Source organism: Physeter macrocephalus, chromosome 21 (genome assembly GCF_002837175.3).
Source record: "Physeter macrocephalus isolate SW-GA chromosome 21, ASM283717v5, whole genome shotgun sequence".
In the NCBI taxonomy this organism is placed as follows: domain Eukaryota; kingdom Metazoa; phylum Chordata; class Mammalia; order Artiodactyla; family Physeteridae; genus Physeter; species Physeter macrocephalus.
In genome coordinates, this window is record NC_041234.1 from 7,398,384 (window position 1) to 7,416,518 (window position 18,135).

General features: G+C 44.2%; 1 protein-coding gene across 5 annotated transcripts in view; it reads left to right on the plus strand.

Annotated features, from left to right (window-relative positions):
* PTCHD1 (patched domain containing 1) overlaps positions 1 to 18,135 on the plus strand; it is a 56,780-nt gene that overhangs the window by 15,646 nt on the left and 22,999 nt on the right. Inside the window, exon 1 of one of the 5 annotated variants that reach the window (XM_028482872.2) lies at positions 12,355 to 14,609. The exons of the other annotated variants lie outside the window; for them this stretch is intronic. Within the exon in view, the coding sequence (XP_028338673.1) occupies positions 14,569 to 14,609 (41 nt within the window). The 5' untranslated portion in view covers positions 12,355 to 14,568. Of the gene's footprint in view, positions 1 to 12,354; positions 14,610 to 18,135 lie in introns of those variants that run through there. 5 annotated transcript variants of the gene reach the window in all.

Genomic DNA, 18,135 nt, shown 5'->3' on the forward strand with positions numbered 1-18,135 from the left:
CAAAAAAAAAAAAAAAAAAAAAAAAAAAATATATATATATATATATATATATATATATGTATATGAGGCAAGAACTGATAGAACTGAAAGGAGAAATAGACAAACCCACTATTATAGCTAGAGACTTCAACATTCCTCTGTTAGTAATTGATAGAGCAAGCAGGCAGAAAATCAGTAAGGATATGGATGACACGGACAGAAGTAAGGGCCAGGATGTCTAACACTCTAGGGAGAGTCATGACCCAAATTTTATAACGACAGTTCTTATAGAAGTAGAGAGGTTAAGTTGGAGAGGCAAGATATTGGAGAGGGGGAGATCCCCTCCTCCACCCAGGAGACTTATGTAAGTTTGTAAGCAAGAGGCTTTGAGTAGAAAAGCTGCAGAAGGAGAAAAGATGGGGGCTAAATTAGACCACCATTTTCCAAAATGTGCTTTAGTAAAAATGGCCTGTGATGCGGCAAAGAAAATTGGCTTCTGTGACCAAATAACTTTGGGAAACAATGCATGTAGTAGTCCCATATTGAATGTACATTAGCATATCATCAAAGGCTTTTAAAAGCTCCTCTGTAAAGACATCTATTTAACTCTATCCAGTTCAGCATTTCTGAAATTTATTTGATCATGAATACTTTTTACTTTTTTGATGACCCTTATTAACAACCCAAGGAACTAATGTGCTTCAGAATATAGACTGAAAATACTATCCCAAAAATAGGGAGATGGTAACAATAGGATTTGAGGTTCCCTGGATCTGTGAGTAAACAAAGGGAAAAGGGTGAAGTCGGCTTATAAGTTTCCCACCTGGGTAAGTAGAAAGAGGAGAAGGATGTTAACCATAACAGGAAACAGGTGGAAGAACAAATCTGGAAAAAAAGATTCAGCTGTTGGATATATGCCAGTTGAAATATTGCCATAATATGTATTTGCAAATCATCAGGAGGCAGACGGAAATTCAGATATGGAGTTTGGAAGAGTGGTGAGGCATTGATGTGAACTGGGGATTGGTCAACATAAAAACGACAAGCCAAACCATGGAGATGGAACTCATTGCCCAAGAAGAGTTTATGAATGTGACAAGATCAGAAGTGCCAGAGATAGAATCTTGAGTAGTATCAAATTTACAAGGTAGGTAAAGGTAGAGAAGTCGGTTAGATAGACACTGGAAAACCAGGTTGAGAGGTAGGAGGAGAGGAGAAAATTGTGTCATGGAATTCATCATGGGAGAGAGGGAGGGTTTTGGTCAAACCACACATATTGAGCACCTTCGTTTGCCAGGCACATAATCAAGGATGCAGCAGTGAAGAAACCATGCCCATGCCTTAATGGAACCTATTGGATTCCCACGAAAATCTCAAAAATGCCTAACCATCTTAGATATGTTTAAAGTACTATTTTGACTTAACTGTGTGTATCTGCTGAGAGTTCAAAAAAATGAGGACTGAAAGTAGTCATTGGATTTACCCGCTTAGAAGTCATTGTGGACTTTTGGTTGAGTGCTGGGATACAGTCCAGAATGGAGTGGTTTGAGAAGTGAGTGGGAGGTGAGGAAATGAAGTTAGCAAGCGTGAATCACTCTTTCAAGTGTAGTTGGAGACAGCATATGTAAAGAGCTTCTCAAAGAAGGGGAGCTATGGCAGAAGTTGGAAGGGAAGTGGGGTCAATGAGGCCTTTTTTAATATGGGAAAGACATAAGCCTCTTTCAAAGCTCATGGGAAGGAACTAGTAGAAAAAGTTTGAGGACATGGGAGAAGACGGGATAAGCAATACTAGGAAGAAGGAAAGGAAAGCCAGAACCCAATGGAAGCAATTGATCTTAGAGAGGAGGGGTCATGGCTTTGATTTTCACAGGAGGGGGAGGACAGAAACGAATGGATGTGGGTATTTTTGGAGATATGGTGGCAGCAAGTTGAGGGTAATTTCCATCTGATGGCTTGGGGTTTTCTCTGCAAGATAGAAAACAAGGTCAGTAGCTGAAAGTCTTGTCAAGTGCTGAAGAAAGTGAGCGTTTGTCATTATAATATCTTTGGGCTTGGAGGCTAATTGACAAGGGAATGAAGAGACTAGGTAGTAAACCGGAAACAATCTCACTGGAATTTGTGTATGAAGGTGAAGAGACAGTCTCTTCCTCCCTTTTGTCTCAAGATGGGCAAAAGTATAGAGAAGAAATTAAAGTGGAAGTGAGAGGCAAACTGAGAGAGCTCACACTGGCTACATTTACATTTCAGAAGAATATGGATTATATAGAAGCAAGGATTTCTTAACTCCAAGAGTTGTTTGGCATCTGAATGGCTCATCAGAGGAGACTGAAATGACCTAGAGTGGTTCAAAGAGAGGTTGGGATGGTGTGATCTCCAAGGGTAACGTGGCCTTAGAATTCCATCACGTATCTCGGTGGTCCTCAACCCTGGCTACATGGTAGAATCCCTGGAGGAATTCCAACCTACCATGCCTAGGTCCCACACCCATAGATTCTCATTCCATTGGTCTGACAACAGGGTGGCCTACTCCAAATGTGGTCCTCACACTGGCAGCAGTAGCAACAGCAGCATCCCCTGGGACCTTATTAGGACAGCAGACTCCACCCAGACCCACAAGATCTGAAACTGTATTGTTACAAGATCCCCAATTGATCTGTGTACATATTAAAGTCTGAGAAATGCTGGACTAAAGCATGGCCTAGAGCAGGGCCAGTCATGGGTACTTTTTAAAACTCCCCCAGGAAATTCTAATGTGCAACCAGACTTGAAAACCACTGTTACGTAGAAAAAGAGATCCTTTAGGGACCGTATTAAGCTCATGTGATAAAATGTCATAGTATTACACACACACACACACACACACACACACACACACACACACACACACACACACAAAGAATGCACGTAGAAACTGGTGAAATCCAAACAAGGCCTGTAGTTGAGTTAATAGGATTGTACCAAGTCAGTTTCATGCATGCTTTTTATCACGTACTATGGTTATGTATGATATTATCATTAGGGGGAAGCTGAGTGATAGACACATGGGAACTCTGAACTGTATGTACAACTTCTTGTGAGTCTTGAATTACTTTAAAATAAAAAGTTAAAACATTTGAAGCTAAGAGAACGCCTGCCTAGGATGAGGAGCAGCTGTTGTCCATCATCATCTAAGAAATAAACGGGCTCCATCACTCTTTCGGAGTGGAGCCACTGGAGGATTTAAAGCAGAGGGATGACAGGTTTGGATTTGTGTTCTAGAAAAATAAATCTGGTGGCAGTTTGGAGGATTGACTAAAAGTAGAAAAGATGAGTTAGGAACCTGTTTCTGTCATCCAGATGGATTATAAGGGCTAGAACCAAATCAGGAGCAATGGAAATGGAGCACTAGAGGATGGAATTGAGAGATTTTGCAGGTAGAATCCACAGGATGAGATGAATGATTCAAGGATTCGTCAACCTTGGCTGTGTGTGTAGGCCCCTGGGAAGCTTTTTCAAATACAGATACCTGAGCCCTTGCCAAGGGATTCTGATTTAAAGGTGTGAGGGGGAGCCCAGGCATCTGAATTTGTAGAGTTCCACAGGTGGTTCACAGGGGCAGGGTTGAGAGCAGCTGCCTCCAACTGAGGAGGCGGGAAGCGCAGGGGAAACCTCACAGGTTTTCAGTCCAGTCGTGGTGGAACCACAGAGGATGACGAGGAGGCAGCAGAGAGGCAGCCAGGATAAATTAGGGAGGTAGCCCTTCCTCTTCCATTTGTTTTATGTTGAGTAAAACTGTAAGACTCTGAGTTAAAACGTGTAAAGCCATTATCCTTGCAACCTAGCTGTCTTCCCATGGCTTGTCTGAACATATATTTTTTTAATGAAAATAAAACCTTAGTTCGTTTGTGCCATCCAAACATAACTTCAGCTTATTTAAAAACAACAACAGGGACTTCCCTGGTGGTGCAGGGGTTGAGGGTCCGCCTGCCAATGCAGGGGAAACGGGTTCGAGCCCTGGTCCAGGAAGATCCCATATGCCGCGGAGCAACTAAGCCCGTGTGCCACAACTACTGAGCCTGTGCTCCAGAGCCCGCGAGCCACAGCCACTGAGCCCACGAGCCACAACTACTGAAGCCCATGCGCCTAGAGCCCGAGCTCCACAACAAGAGAAGCCACCGCAATGAGAAGCCCACGCACCGCAAGGATGAGTAGCCCCCGCTCGCCGCAACTAGAGAAAGCCTGCGTGCAGCAACGAAGACCCAACGCAGCCACAAATAAATAAATGTATTAAAAAATAAAAACGATGACAGCAGAAACTAAAACAACATTGTAAATCAACTATACTTCAATTCAAACAAAAACCAACGACAACAGCAACTTTCTGTTAACCCCAAATTTTGAAGGATTTATACAAACAAATCTTCAGGAGGCTAGGCTAAATGCTAAATGCTTTGAGAACAAGGTGAAACTCCTTGTTTTTACTGCTGTTGGCCCCTCTGCATATTCTGGAAGGCCCTCCCAACCTTTCTCCCCAATCCACGCAGATGCTCTTCCTGTTTTCCTCTGAACAAGTCTTTCCTTCGGGGTTGCTGAGGCTGCTTTCTGGAATCCATCCAAATGCTTGTTCCTGCCCGCCCCCTGCCCTCACCGCCACCACCACATCTCCTGGGTCACCAGGCCAGCAAGCGCAACGGAGCCTCCGCAGTCAGTGCTCACTGCTAATAAGCCCCCGGATTCCATAGAAGGGCTTCTGGGGCCGTGCACCATGCCCTCAGAGCTTCAAGTCAGAAGTAGCCGATGGCTAGTGGTTTATCTTTTTCAGGGTGACCCGCCAATGCCACCAGTCTCCAGCTCGTAGAAACAATCTGGGGTTTCCCCACTGAGAGCTGCTTGCTGCCTATTGGGATCTCTCTTCATAAAGCTGTGTGCAAAGCACCATGAAGATGTTTCCATCTCAAAATGGTCTGTTCTTTAGCATTTCTGTTTTCCCCGTTAAAGACATTTTTGCCCCTTTTTTTAACTTAAAAAGAGAAGTTACGAAGCTCACCGATATCCATTATAATAGTGCAGAAGCACCTCATAACATATAATAAGCACATTACAGAGTGTAACAATGATTTAAGTGGTTAATGTGAGATGGAAAACACTAAGGTGACATTTACAGGGATACTTCTGTGTTTATGTCTCAGCTTTCTACTAGCTGTGTTATTTACAAGGTAACAGAGTAATGCCTAGGCTCCTCCCTTTCTTAAATGAACCCGAACTAACTTTGAGATCTGCAGGCTGGTTTATATTGATTCTGATAAAGCTACTTCAGCATGGAAAAGGGGAGAGGAAATAATAGACTCAGAATTTTAAAATCTCCTTATTCCAAACTCCAATGTCCTATTCTTTCTAGAACTGCCTATATTAATAACTGCCTGTGTATTCCCTTGAGAGCTGGGCTGGAAAAGCATTACAGTGCTCTTTTGTGTTTAAATTGTCACAGCATCTTTACTTTTAGACATAAAAGTACATATACTCATTGTAGCAATCATCATTCCCCACGTGTTCTGGTACCTCTTGCTTGTCTGTTTGCCTTTTTGTTTGTTTTGCTTCCCCTCCGGCACCCCGAGTATTTGAGAACTACCTAGTTCTTTTGCTTGATCACTTCTCAATATTGAACTAGGCTTTAGGCCATGCAAGTGGAAGCTGTTTAAAGCATGCTGGTGATGCCAATGCGATTGGGCAAGAGTGTGTTGCCTCGTCCAGAACGTTTCTGTCTTAAGTACTGTGTGCCTGCACTGTGCTGGGAGTGGGGATATAACAAAGAATAAGACTCAGAGAGCTGAAAGAAGATGTCCTTATAGTATGGCAGGTGATGAGACAGATGTGTCCACACGCAGGGGACCAGAGAGGACCTTGTCTGCATTTCCAGGGCAGGCTTCCTGGAGGGGGTGATGCCTGAGCTGAGTCCATCGCTCCTCACAAGTCCAAACTCCCAGAAGGGAGGGCTGGGGACCACGACTAGGCTGCTCACTCGGCAGCCCTTTCCAAAGCAGCCTCACTTTCTTATTAGGCCTGCTCTGCAGCAGCTTCTCCCCCTAAACAGAGAACATGGCTCTAAAAAGCGCCCTGCAGATCCTTCCTGCCTCACATCGAATAAGGCACTGCAAAATATCATGCTTAGGAAACCTTGCCATCGTGCCTCCCACCAAAAGAGAAATGCTACTTCTCACAAAGAATAAAGCCCTCACACCATGAGACAGGCGGTAGCTTTATGACAAGACACCACTAGACAGCCAGGAAGAATATGGGATTTCTAGGCATTAAAACCATCATGTGCCTCGTGAGTAGAAACTCACAGGTGATTCTGATTGAGATGGGGAGAGGCTCCAACATTTACTAAGAACCTGTGATGTGTTCCTCTGCCAGGCACTCCATCTACATTGCCCCATTCAGAAACCAACAGCACTCTAGACAGTAAGCCCATTTTGATGATGTGGAAACTGAAGCTCAAGAAGGGGATATGCTCAACGTTATCAGGTTGTCACCAGTTTGACTGCATATGATCACAAGTCTGTGTGGCCCCAATGTCAGGCTCTTTTCAGCATGCCAGGCTGCCTCTGGAGCTCTTCTTTTTGGCTTTCTTCACAAGCCAGCCCCACTTGTCTTGAACTTACATATTCTCTCAAAAATCAATAAAGAAAAGACCCAACAACCCAATAACCAAAGGGACAAACAGCTTGGACGGGCACTTTGGAAAAGAGGATAGCCAGATGGCTAATTAGCATATGCAAAGGTGCTAAGCTTCAGGCATCATGGAAATGCACATTAAACCAAAATGAGGTACCAGTACACACCCACCAGAATGGTAAAAATTTTAAAGACTAATAATACCAAGTGTTGCTGAGGATATGGGGCAACTGGAACCCTCATACATGGATGGCGGGAATGTAAAATTGTACAATCACTTTGGAAAACTTAAACCAAATATATGCCTACTCTCTGATTCTGAAATTCCACTCCTGGTCTCTGTACCCAGTGGTATGCTGAGACTGGCTCCCACTGGCTCCTGAAAGCTGATTGGGCACATCTCTTCCTAACCCACATCCCCTTGGTAGCTTGAAATTGGTCATGGTGGCGGTATTTACAAATCGTACAAGTCAGAGCTGTTTTTGTTAGAGAACTTGCTGTTACACATTTACCAACACACCACTGCATATACCTGAGATAAATGAGCACAGATGTCCACAAAAGGACTTGTACAAGAATGCCCATCGCGGTTTTATTGATAACAACCCAAAAGGTCCACCGATAAAGAGAATGAAAAAATACACTGTGGTATGTTCATGCAATGAAATACTAGGCAGCAAGAATTAAAATACAAGCTATAGATAAACACCACAGGGATGAATCTCAGAGGCCATGGGCTGAGTAAAAGAAGGCAGACACGAAAGAGTACAGCTGACCTTTGAACAACACAGGGGTGAGGGATGCCGACCCTCCGCACGATTGAAAATCCATATATAACTTTACAGTTTGGCCCCCCAGATTCGTGGTTCTACATCCACAGATTCAACCAGCCACAGATCACGTAGTACTGTAGAATATACTTACTGAAAAAAACCCGAATGTAAGTGGACCCACGCAGTTCAAACCTGTGTTGTTCAAGGGTCAGCTATACACACTGCATGACTCCATTTATTGCAAACTCAAGAATAAGCAAAGCTAATCAACGTTGATAGAAGTCAGAATAACCTTCCCCTGGGGGTGGTAGGGGTATTCACCGGAAAGGACACAAGGGGGCCTTCTGGGTGCAGTAGATGTTCTGGGTCTTGATCCAGGCAACGTTTATATGGGTACGTACATATAAAATTCATTGAGCTGTACACTTAGGATTTGTGCACTTTCCTATATACACGTTATACCTCGATAATGAACACTGTACACACATACACATTCTATTCAGTGACCCTGTTAATAAGGCGGAAGTGTCAGACCACCATCCCAGCAGACAATCCAACAGTGGTGAGTACCGACATGAAGAAAAGCAGTCTGAATCTTGGCAGACGAATCAGCTCAGTTTTACTGACATCTGACACACCACCATCATGGAGCCTTTCAACACCTGTACTGGCAGCACATACTCCCTGGGCACATCACTGCCTGAGAAGGAATCCAGTGAACACATCAGCTGTCTCTCCCACACACCTACCACCATAACAGCAGAAATCCAGAAATGTAAAGATAGGGACTCTCATCCAACATGGGCGACATTCCAGCCCTTGCTGTCAACAGAGAACACTGAAGCCTGAGACCTTACCTGCTGAGATGTTCCAGAAGCATGCAAAGAGGCTGCTAACTGTGTCTCTGAGTGGTTTTTTTTTTTTTTTTCTTCAAATAAAGAAAAGCCCAAGAAATGCCTGCTTCCTTTACCATCAGCGAGAAAGATGAGAGATCATGTCATCTCACAGTTCATTCCTGGCAGGATGTAGGCCTAACACTTCCTTGAGGGGTTACCGTGCATTCTTGTCACCAATATACCCTGGACCTAACATGTGATTAGCGATAAACCTTAATGAAGAGAATGGACTCTGCCCCAAATGAGGGAGAGGTGCTGTTGGTAGCATCCAGACGTTTACATTCATGAACATATCAGAGCCACTTGAGAAATATTTGCAAGACAATATGAAGAGAAGCTCAAAAGATCATAAATTTACTCCCTAAGGGTTGAGTTTTGACATAACCATTATTTGAACACACAAGAAACTGGGGGGTTGGTTTTAGAATGCTTTAGTATTTTGAGGATACTAGGAAACCCTAATTCCAGAGGCTTTGAGTGTTATTAGACATCTTAGTTTGGGTTTCCCCAGAAGCAGACCTTAAAATAAGAAATCAAGGGCTTCCCTGGTGGCGCAGTGGTTGAGAGTCCGCCTGCCGATGCGGGGGACGCGGGTTCGCGCCCCGGTCCGGGAAGATCCCACACGCCGCGGAGCGGCTGGGCCCGTGAGCCGTGGCCCCTGGGCCTGCGCGTCCGGAGCCTGCGCTCCGCAACGGGAGAGGCCGCGACAGTGAGAGGCCCGCGTACCGCAAAAAAAAATAAAAATAAAAATAAAAGAAAGAAAGAAAGAAAGAAATCAAGTAAAGGTAGTTTATTTGGGAGTTGAAGGGCAACCAGAAGGGGTGCAGGGCAGTGAGACAAAGGGGAAGGAGCCTCAAAGCGTATGTGATCAAGCAGACCAAGGCTGTGGGCAACTAGAGCACAACCCACTGGGGAAGCTCTGGGAACCAGTTTAAAACCCACTCACCCATGAGTAATCCCACCCATGGGGAGGGACCTGGGTATCTCTATGCCAACTCCCATCTGTCATTGCTTGAGGTCTGCTCCCAGGGGATGTTAATTCCCCAGAACTTTTGGCCTGCCAAGCAGACGGCAAAGTGGGCTCTCTGACAAAGAGGGGTGCGTACTGGGATTCAAGGTTAGGTAGGTATGTTCTCAAGAGCTAAGGGCTGGAGGATATGACCAAGGTGCCAACCACATCTGCTACAGAGGAACTTGAAGCAACTGGCCAAGAACTTCTGCACTTGTATGGTCTATGACTGCACTTTACAATCATACACACAGAAAAGTGAACAGCCACACATCGGCTAGACCTGCACATCTATAAACATGCAGTTGATAGACGACACATTAAGACCCAAACCTAGGAAATGCAGTTCAAGTGTTTAGTCAGTACTGCAGATTTAAAAGTTGTCATCGGCTTCTACTACCTGACTTACTCCCTGGGCTAAGCTGTCCAAATCTGTAAAAAGGTAGAGACATCAACCTTCTGCCTCCTTCAAGCCAGTATGACTACTCACTATGGTTCAGATCTTCATTTCACCAATGAACTGGTTACTGCATTAATATTTTAGTCCAGTTCCCCGCCTCCACTCTCCAGTTTTCCCATTCCAGCCACCATGTTGCAGACAGAGTGATCTTCCTAAGACACAGTTCTGATCACCTCATTCTCTGTTTGAAACCCTTCACTGGCTCCCAAGTGCCGAAAGGACAAAGCCTGTCTTCCAGGTTCAGCAGACAAGGCTTTGTGTGGTTTGGACCTTGCTTGCCTCTTTAGCTTTCCTCTCCATTCCCGGACCAGCCTGAATCACTTCCTTTCCCCGACATCCATTTTGTGCCTCGAGTTTGCCCATGCTGTAGCCTCTACCTGATATACTCTCCCGACCAGTTCCATAACCCATGCCAAGCCTCTGCCTGTGGTTAATTTCTTCTCATTCTTCAGGTGCTAATTTAGAAGTCACTTCCTCAAGAAGAAGACTTCCGTGGTGCCAGCAAGGTTGGTGTAGGTGCCCTTCCCTTAATATCCAGTATTTCTCCCATCTTAGAACTCCATGCAGATTTTGTAATTGCCTCTTTGCTTGTCTGTATCTCCCATAGTTTGAATGCTCTGTGAGGGCAGAGCCAAACCTATCTTGTTCACACGGCTTGATGTAAGATTTACTAATAGTTACTAATACATATTTGTTGAATGTGAAAAATCCTCCCTCATCTGGCCCGTCTCCTCTCCAACTTTGTATTTCATTGTACCCCCCACTGCTACACACACACACACGCACACACACACACACACACACACCAACATACTAGACTCCCTGTACTCCCCCTTTACTCCTATTATGGAACTGTAGCACTTTACGTCACTCTGTGGTTCACCTGTGCTAACCAATTCTGACAATCTGCCTAAAGTCCCTCTACAATACTCTAAGTTTATTGAGGGTAAAACTATGTCAATATTCTTTATCTCCCCAGGGCTCATATTAATGCCCAGCACAGTGTAGACACCTAGTACATGTTGAGTAGATGGTTCACTGCTTTAACTGGTGATGAAATGCCTAAGACTTTCTCTGTATGACCTCTAACTCCCAACGAAGCAAAAATGCTCTGGCCTCCCACCTGCCTGAGATCCATCACAGTCTTCACATCTGCAAGCCTTGAAAAATTTCATCAGCCAAGTCTGAGCACCGCTGTCGGCCATAAAGCAAGATAGAATCACCCAGAGTGACACCTCTGGACATAGAAAGCAACCTCGGCTCCTGGCTGGATGAAGCCACATGTCAGTAAGACAACCAAGGGGAAGCTATCTGGCAATTCCAGCAAGGCCAGTGTGCTCAGGGCAGGAAGATGGAATGTTCTAAGGGTACTATGTATGCACTCCACCTCTGCAGGAGTGAACAGAACTAGGCTGTGTGAGAGCTGAGTCTTGCAAAACATCAGAGCCTTGACATGGAAGGAAGTTGCAACGGTGGGAAGGTAGGTGTGGTTGGAAGTAGTTAGAGACGGAAGGAGTTCCTCCAGATTCCTTTCCCAGAGGCCTGTCTGATGACAGGATAGCATCACCTGCAACAGTCTAGGTTCCATCAGCAGTGATGGGTCTGCAAACCAAAGGACTGCCATCTCATGCCCATTGTGAGGCATAAATGGATGAAGTCACATCAGTGCTTACCTCCTCTGAGACCCCCATAGATAGGGACAACATCCTGCTTTGCTTATGATGGTCCCACTCTATGCCTGGTATTCCTGTGAAATTACCAGTGCCCTCTTGCACTCTCAAGTGTTCCAGTTTGCATGATAAATTATATGGTCACCTACATGGACAGCATCAACATCAGGGCCAGAATCTTAAAACAGACATGACATTGGATATAGGTACATGGGAGTTTTTATGTTAGTCTCTAAACTTTTCTGTATTTAAAAAAAAACGTTTCCCCTCCAACAAAGATAAACACTAGAAAAAATTCAAACTACTCTGTAACTAAGCATAACACATAATTATTTCAGTACCCAATCTCCTACCTAAATTGTTTCTCTGCTCTTACATTTTTAAGATTATATTCTAACCATATCCACTTGTCTAATGAGGTCAGCCATTTGTCTGCAGTGTGTAAGTGACAGGAGTAAATTCAATGTCATCTGTTTACTTAAGATGGAAATGATATGCAGGTAGAACGGTAGCCTTTGGGTACAAATGAAGTATCATTCAATGTCACCAGAGAAAATATAAATCAGCAAGAAGGAACAAACACTGAAGGTTCAGTCAGCACGCCTTTGTTGGGCTTCCTCTATGTACCATACAGTATGGAGTGAAACAGAGTCCCTGCCCTCATGGAGCATTTATATCCTAATGTTAAACTGCCTTTGTGGAGGAGTGATACCCAAATCCTGTACACCCCCAACTTAAATTTGATGTTTTGCAATAAATCCCCAAATTGCCAGCCCTTTTCACAAATATGTTCTAGAATGTATTTTTTCTTTTTCCTTCTGCGTGTGTGTATAGGGGGTGGGGGGAGAGTCACATAGAAAACATACAAGATGCAAAGGATGCTATCTGGACTGATGAAAGGCTTGTCTTTATACATCTGTTTTCGGCATCTCCAGCTAGTGGCATGTGCTTGTCACTAGTAATGAGATTGTAGCTTCTCTCTGAGGTCTCTATCATAGATATCTGGCATTTGCTGGGTCTCACTGTTCAGTACAGATCAGACTCTTGCTGCTTTGCTTCCCCTAGGCTGCTGTGTCACGTTTGACCCCTTGATTTTGCTATGTCATCACCACTTTTAATTCATAACCGCCCCTAACCATGTCATTCTGTGGCTTGACCAGGCTTAAGCCTAACACCCCAAAACAAGTTTATCAATATCCAAATGGCCAAAGCACAGAGATGAAGGGGTAAAGTCTTTACCGTGCCAAAAAACCTCCACTGGGAGACAATCTTATGAGCCCAAGATTTAAATCTGGGCCGATCCACTTACTAAATTTGTGACCGTGGGCAAGTTAAGTTCCTTGAGGCTCAGTTTCCTCACCTGTAAATGCAATGTAACACCGACCTCTCTGAATTTCTGTGAGGATTGAATGAGATGATAGATGCAGCATTCTCTGCACAAAGCCCAACCCTTCATAGGCAGTTAACACCTTTTAGTTTCCTTCTTTCACCCACACCATAGTCCGCTTCCTAGTCGGATATGCACAGTAATCTAATTGGGCAGCTAACCTGAAAAAGGTGGAATGGTTTCAGGCTGGGAACTTATCCCGCAATTAGGGAGTGCAACTTGTAAACACATACAGTCCAGCTCTTCTCTTCAATTATGTGTATTGATGCATCCTATTAACCCCATTTACTCTTTAGTCTCTGGTAAAGATGTGAGCAAAAATCGGTCACCTTTACATTTCATTGAAGATACTTTTCAAGAAACACTGAGCAAGTTCTATGGGTAAAAGAAAAAAATTAAGGGGGACAAGGCAAAACAGAGGATAGAAAGGGGGTTTTTTGTTTGTTCATTTCGGGTTTTTTTGCTAACAAACCTTTACTGGGTAGCACTTGTGTGTCAGAGACTATATCGAGCAGTTTCCATTCAATTTCTCACTTATCCTCCAACAATCCTAAGGACATAGGTACTATGATTGACCCCATTTTACTGATGAGGAAGCTGAGGCACAGAAAGAGCTATTAAGTAACAGCTTAGTGTTCAGGATCACATATCTACTAAGAGCCACAGCTGGCAACTGAGTCCAGGCAGTCTGTCTTCTCCACGCCACATGAGGCCACCAACTCTGGCACCTCCCAGAAAGGTCAAGGCCCTAGCAAGCTGAATCACAGAAACTATCATGGCCTTGACCATTTGCTCTGTAAGACTTCTTTTCAGATCTGGAAAAGGAGGGCAGCATCTGAGACACTCCTGTGATTTTTAAGGTCAGTAGCTTTGTAAGGTCAGTAGTTTGGGAAACAGAAAAAAAACCATTTCCAGGAAGAAAATGCACTACCAGGTAACACACTCTTTTATGAGGTAAATCAAGTACTCGCTCTTATAAAACTCACGGTCCACCACTCAGGAGTGCCGCCGCCATGTCATTAGGCGGAACTTTTTCCTTGCTCAGTGCCCATTACAAACTTAGTGAATCCTTTGAAGGAAAAAAAAAATTGCCAAAGATCTCGTCTGATGAAGACACTTGTTCATAATTTTGTAGATTTACTATTGTTATCAATTATTTGCAGTTCCAAATAGTTCAGGGATGTGGGTTATATGGCATTTTTTTTCCCCTAAGCTGAAAACTGCTAAAAGTGTGCGTTCCAGTTGCATGCAGGGACTCATGGCCACAGTATCTGCAAGTCTCAGTTTTGCTCGTGGAAAAGGGAATGAGTGGATATTCTAGCCCCAAACTGTTGTCTTTTTCCTAAAAGCCTGTCCTGGTACCACCAAACCGGTCCTTGGAAACCAAATAAAATTGTCTGTGACCCCCTCCCCCTAGGGGAGTTCTGGCAGGACTCTTGGAAAGGAGGAGGGGCTAAAAGGGGAAAGAACAGACCCTCGCTGAAGGTCAGTCAGGTGATCCACATAAAACTGCCAATACTGAACCACTCTTTTACCTATAGAAGTGGAAATTTCATATGGTTTAACCCAATATTAAATGCCAGACCACACACCTTTTTTATGTTATCACACTTGATCTTCATAATGACCCTATGAGGTCAGGTTTATCCCCATTTTACAGATAATGAAACTGAATTAAATGCCTGAAGTAACTGTCTCAGTTTGGGTTCCCCCTAAAGTTGACGCAGAGTCAAGGAACTGATGCAAGTGGTATATTTGGAAGACAACCCCAGGAAGCACTGGTAAGAGAATGGCAACGTGAGACGGGGAAGGGAAAAAGTAAGTTATGGGGACATTGTCAAGCCGGTTACTCTGTGGGCAACTGGAGCCTAATCCACTGGGCAACTCCAGGAGCCTATGAGGAACACATGTCGCAGAGTCAGCCCACCTTGGGGACAAGGGAGCTGGGCTATTTCTACACCAACTGTTTTTAGTCATCGATCCAGGCTGCTTGGGATTGAGATAGTACGTTAATGCTTCATTATTTCCACATCAGGCCGGAAATAGGGCTGGTGTGCACTGAAGTGGTAAGGAGATAGGGGCAGCTATCTACGCCCGGAAAGCTAGCACTAAGCAGCAGGATTTGAACTGGTGGCATTCTGGCCTCATAACCCATGATCCTCCCACTACAGCACAAGATGTTGCCAAATCGTGGGAAAAGTCACGGGCTCCAGGAGAATCAGGAATCAATTGTAGGGTTGTGTCTGGACAGCTGGAAGATACTAACCACTCCATGCTTCCCCGCTGAATAAGAACTACATTTGTGTAGCCCTCTAGAGTTTACAATATGCATGCACATCTATCACCTCATTGGCCCTCATCATGCCCATGAGACAGACTAAAATCCATTCGCTCACAAGATTATTATAGTCATGTGTTTACTCCATAACTATTGAGTATATGTTTCAGGAACTAAGTAATGGAGATGTAGAAGTAGACCAAAGAGACAAACACTCCAGCATGCTAAAACACATATTCTAGTGGGGACAGCAGAATAAAGAAACAAACACGTATATATTACATATAATGTAATGCCATATCATAATTGGTGCCATGAAAAACTTAAAACAAGCAAAGATGATGGTGATGACGAGGGATGCTATTTTTAAACTTGCGGGTGGAGTCAGGGAAGAGGATTACATTTGAGCAGGGAAGTGAAGGAAGGCTATCTGAAGGAAAGGCATTCCAGGCAGAATCATGACAAAGACGGGCAGTAGAAAGTGCCAAGGGCAATGGATCATCTTGTTGGCTACAGTCAGGACTTGGGTTTTTGCTCTCAGCACGATGAGGAACCACTGGAGACTTTAGGGCAGGGAAGTGGCATGGTATGTGTTTACAAAAGTTCATTCTTTATTTATCTCTAACTCATGTGGCCAGCAAGACCCAGAACAAGGACTCAAATCGAAGTCTTCTGACTCCTGATCCAGTGCTTTTCCCACTTAGGTTCACAGTTGTTCTCCAGACCTAGACGTCCTCGGTATCCTTTTTTTTTATTTGTTCTGTTCCCTTGCATAGTTATTTAAGGTCTCCTGACCAAATCTTAAAACGGTTGTTGCCAGTTCCCCAGGCATTTGGCTCCTTGGGACTTCTCTTTGCCTCTTAGCCAGTCAGCTCTAATATTCTCCCGTTTCTGAGAGCATCCTGTTCTCTTAGTTACCTAGCAAAACTCATGACCCACAAACTTGCTCAAGCAGAGTTTAAGCTTGACCATGAAAGTCAAGTGAGGACAGCAGGATTCAAAAATAACCACTCTAATCAGAAAGTTTAACTTTACAGATTTCCAGGAGTCTTCATATCAAGGAATTTTTTTTTTTTTTTTTGTAATCAAGAGCAAGTCAAATTTTCTCCCAGACTATGGGAAAAATGAGAGTACTGAACCTGTGGTTCATTGCATTCTGTCTCATCCAGACCAACGTGGAATCAAGCAAAAGTTGCAATGAGATATTGCAGTTGCCTTTTCCTTCGTCATTACTACATTTTGTTTCGAAAATCGCGGATTTCTTTGCTTCAAATCCAAAGCTGCAATGTCTTTTCAGTCAAGGCTGCAAAGACAAACAATCTGTTTGGGGAATTATAATGTGGGGCTTTTAGTGTCAGCAACCGCAAAACAGTGTTTACCCCCTGGTAAAGCAAGGAGAAAAACAGAAACATTCCACTCTCCCAGACCTGCACTGGCACTGCAGCACTGACAAAGGTAACCATTTGGTTTTTTTTTGTCACTGGAGCAGGTCAGTATGACACCAGGCACCTGTGTGTAAAGGAAGCGTGCGGATAGTCACTTGTTTAGCTATATCCACAGCTTAAATTTGGTGTCCTCCGAACATGTTATGTTTCAAAGGCAGAATGATATTTCTGTCCACTTATTAAGGCATGACTAACTTGCTTTTGGCTGCACTACAAATGAATCACAGTAACAATCCCCAACTTGCGACTGATGTTCTGATGTAATACACTTCTATTAAAAGAAGAGGAAAGAGAGTGGGTGAGAGTGAGATCATGCAGAGACAGAACATAACACCGAGGGAGCTAGCGTAATTGATGAACTGCAGAGACCAGATCCATCCACTTCAAGGTGCTTTCTTGTGTGCTGGGTGAGGATACCTTGCCAGTGAGTTCCTACCCACTTAACAGTGGCAGAATATAGACCCTGATCAAGGCCTGGAATTTGGAGGGACTCAGTGAAGAAAACACTTCATTCGGGGATGAAAACCAGATATTCCTTGAAAGCATTTTAAAGCAATTTTGATTTAGCGTCACTTTGAAGGTTATATTTGGGGGCAAATGATATAGGTTAGGAAGGCAAACCAATAAGCGCTCCCCTTTTAAACTGTTTCCATGTGTGAAGCTTATTTGGAAGTGGCAAAGGGAGGGGTGGGAAGGTGAGATAAGGAAAGGAAGGCAGCTGATAAAGGTGGTGCCGTCAGACTGATCCCCCCCCGGGGACCCCACACCTCCTCTGAGCCTCCCGGCACAGCTGAGCTTGCTGGGGGACAGCTTGAGGTGTTCAGTGCCCTGCCTGGCAGAATGGCCTTCCTGCCTTCTCTCTCCCCTTTTTCAACAGGAAACAAATACAAAAAGACCTGGAAGGTATGTCAAAGCTCTTCTGAACCCACAGGTATTTTTCCTATGTTAATTAGCACTCAGGAGCAGACACTTCCTTCCTTCCTTCCAGTTCCCTTCTGTACTCTCCTCTACAAGGTGCCCCTGCTGTCTTCTGAGGAAGATCTGAGTGTGCCAAGGAGAGGCCGAGAGGAAATTAGACTCTGGCCTGTCGGGAGCAGCAGCCCACACTGGCTTTGTCCCAGGCTCTGGCAGAAGGGGATTATAAGAGCCAGTGCCTCCCCAGCACGGGAAATCACTCAGAGAAGGGAATCTTTTTTTTTTTTTCCAGTAAACCTATTTTCCCTATCCTCTGGTTTTCTTTCTGGGTTTCATCTACTATCAGATCTGTCACTGATCTAAAAAGAACTTCAATGTGTTGGAAAAGCATACTTCAAGCAGCTGTAATAAATCTCAAATTGATATTTATGAAGTTAACTTTCTCTCACTGAGGATCTGATTGTATACTTTGTGGGTGTCACTCATCTTCGAGTCATGTCATGTTAGAACCGAATTGTCCGTGAAGGTTAGCTAGACCAAGCTCCTTGTTTTTTTAACTGAAAAATCTGAGCCATGAAGAAGCAGAGTGACATTCCTAGGGTCTCCGACACTCCTACCTAAGCAGCAAAAGCCAGACTTGAAGTCAAAACTTCTTATTACTGGATTCCA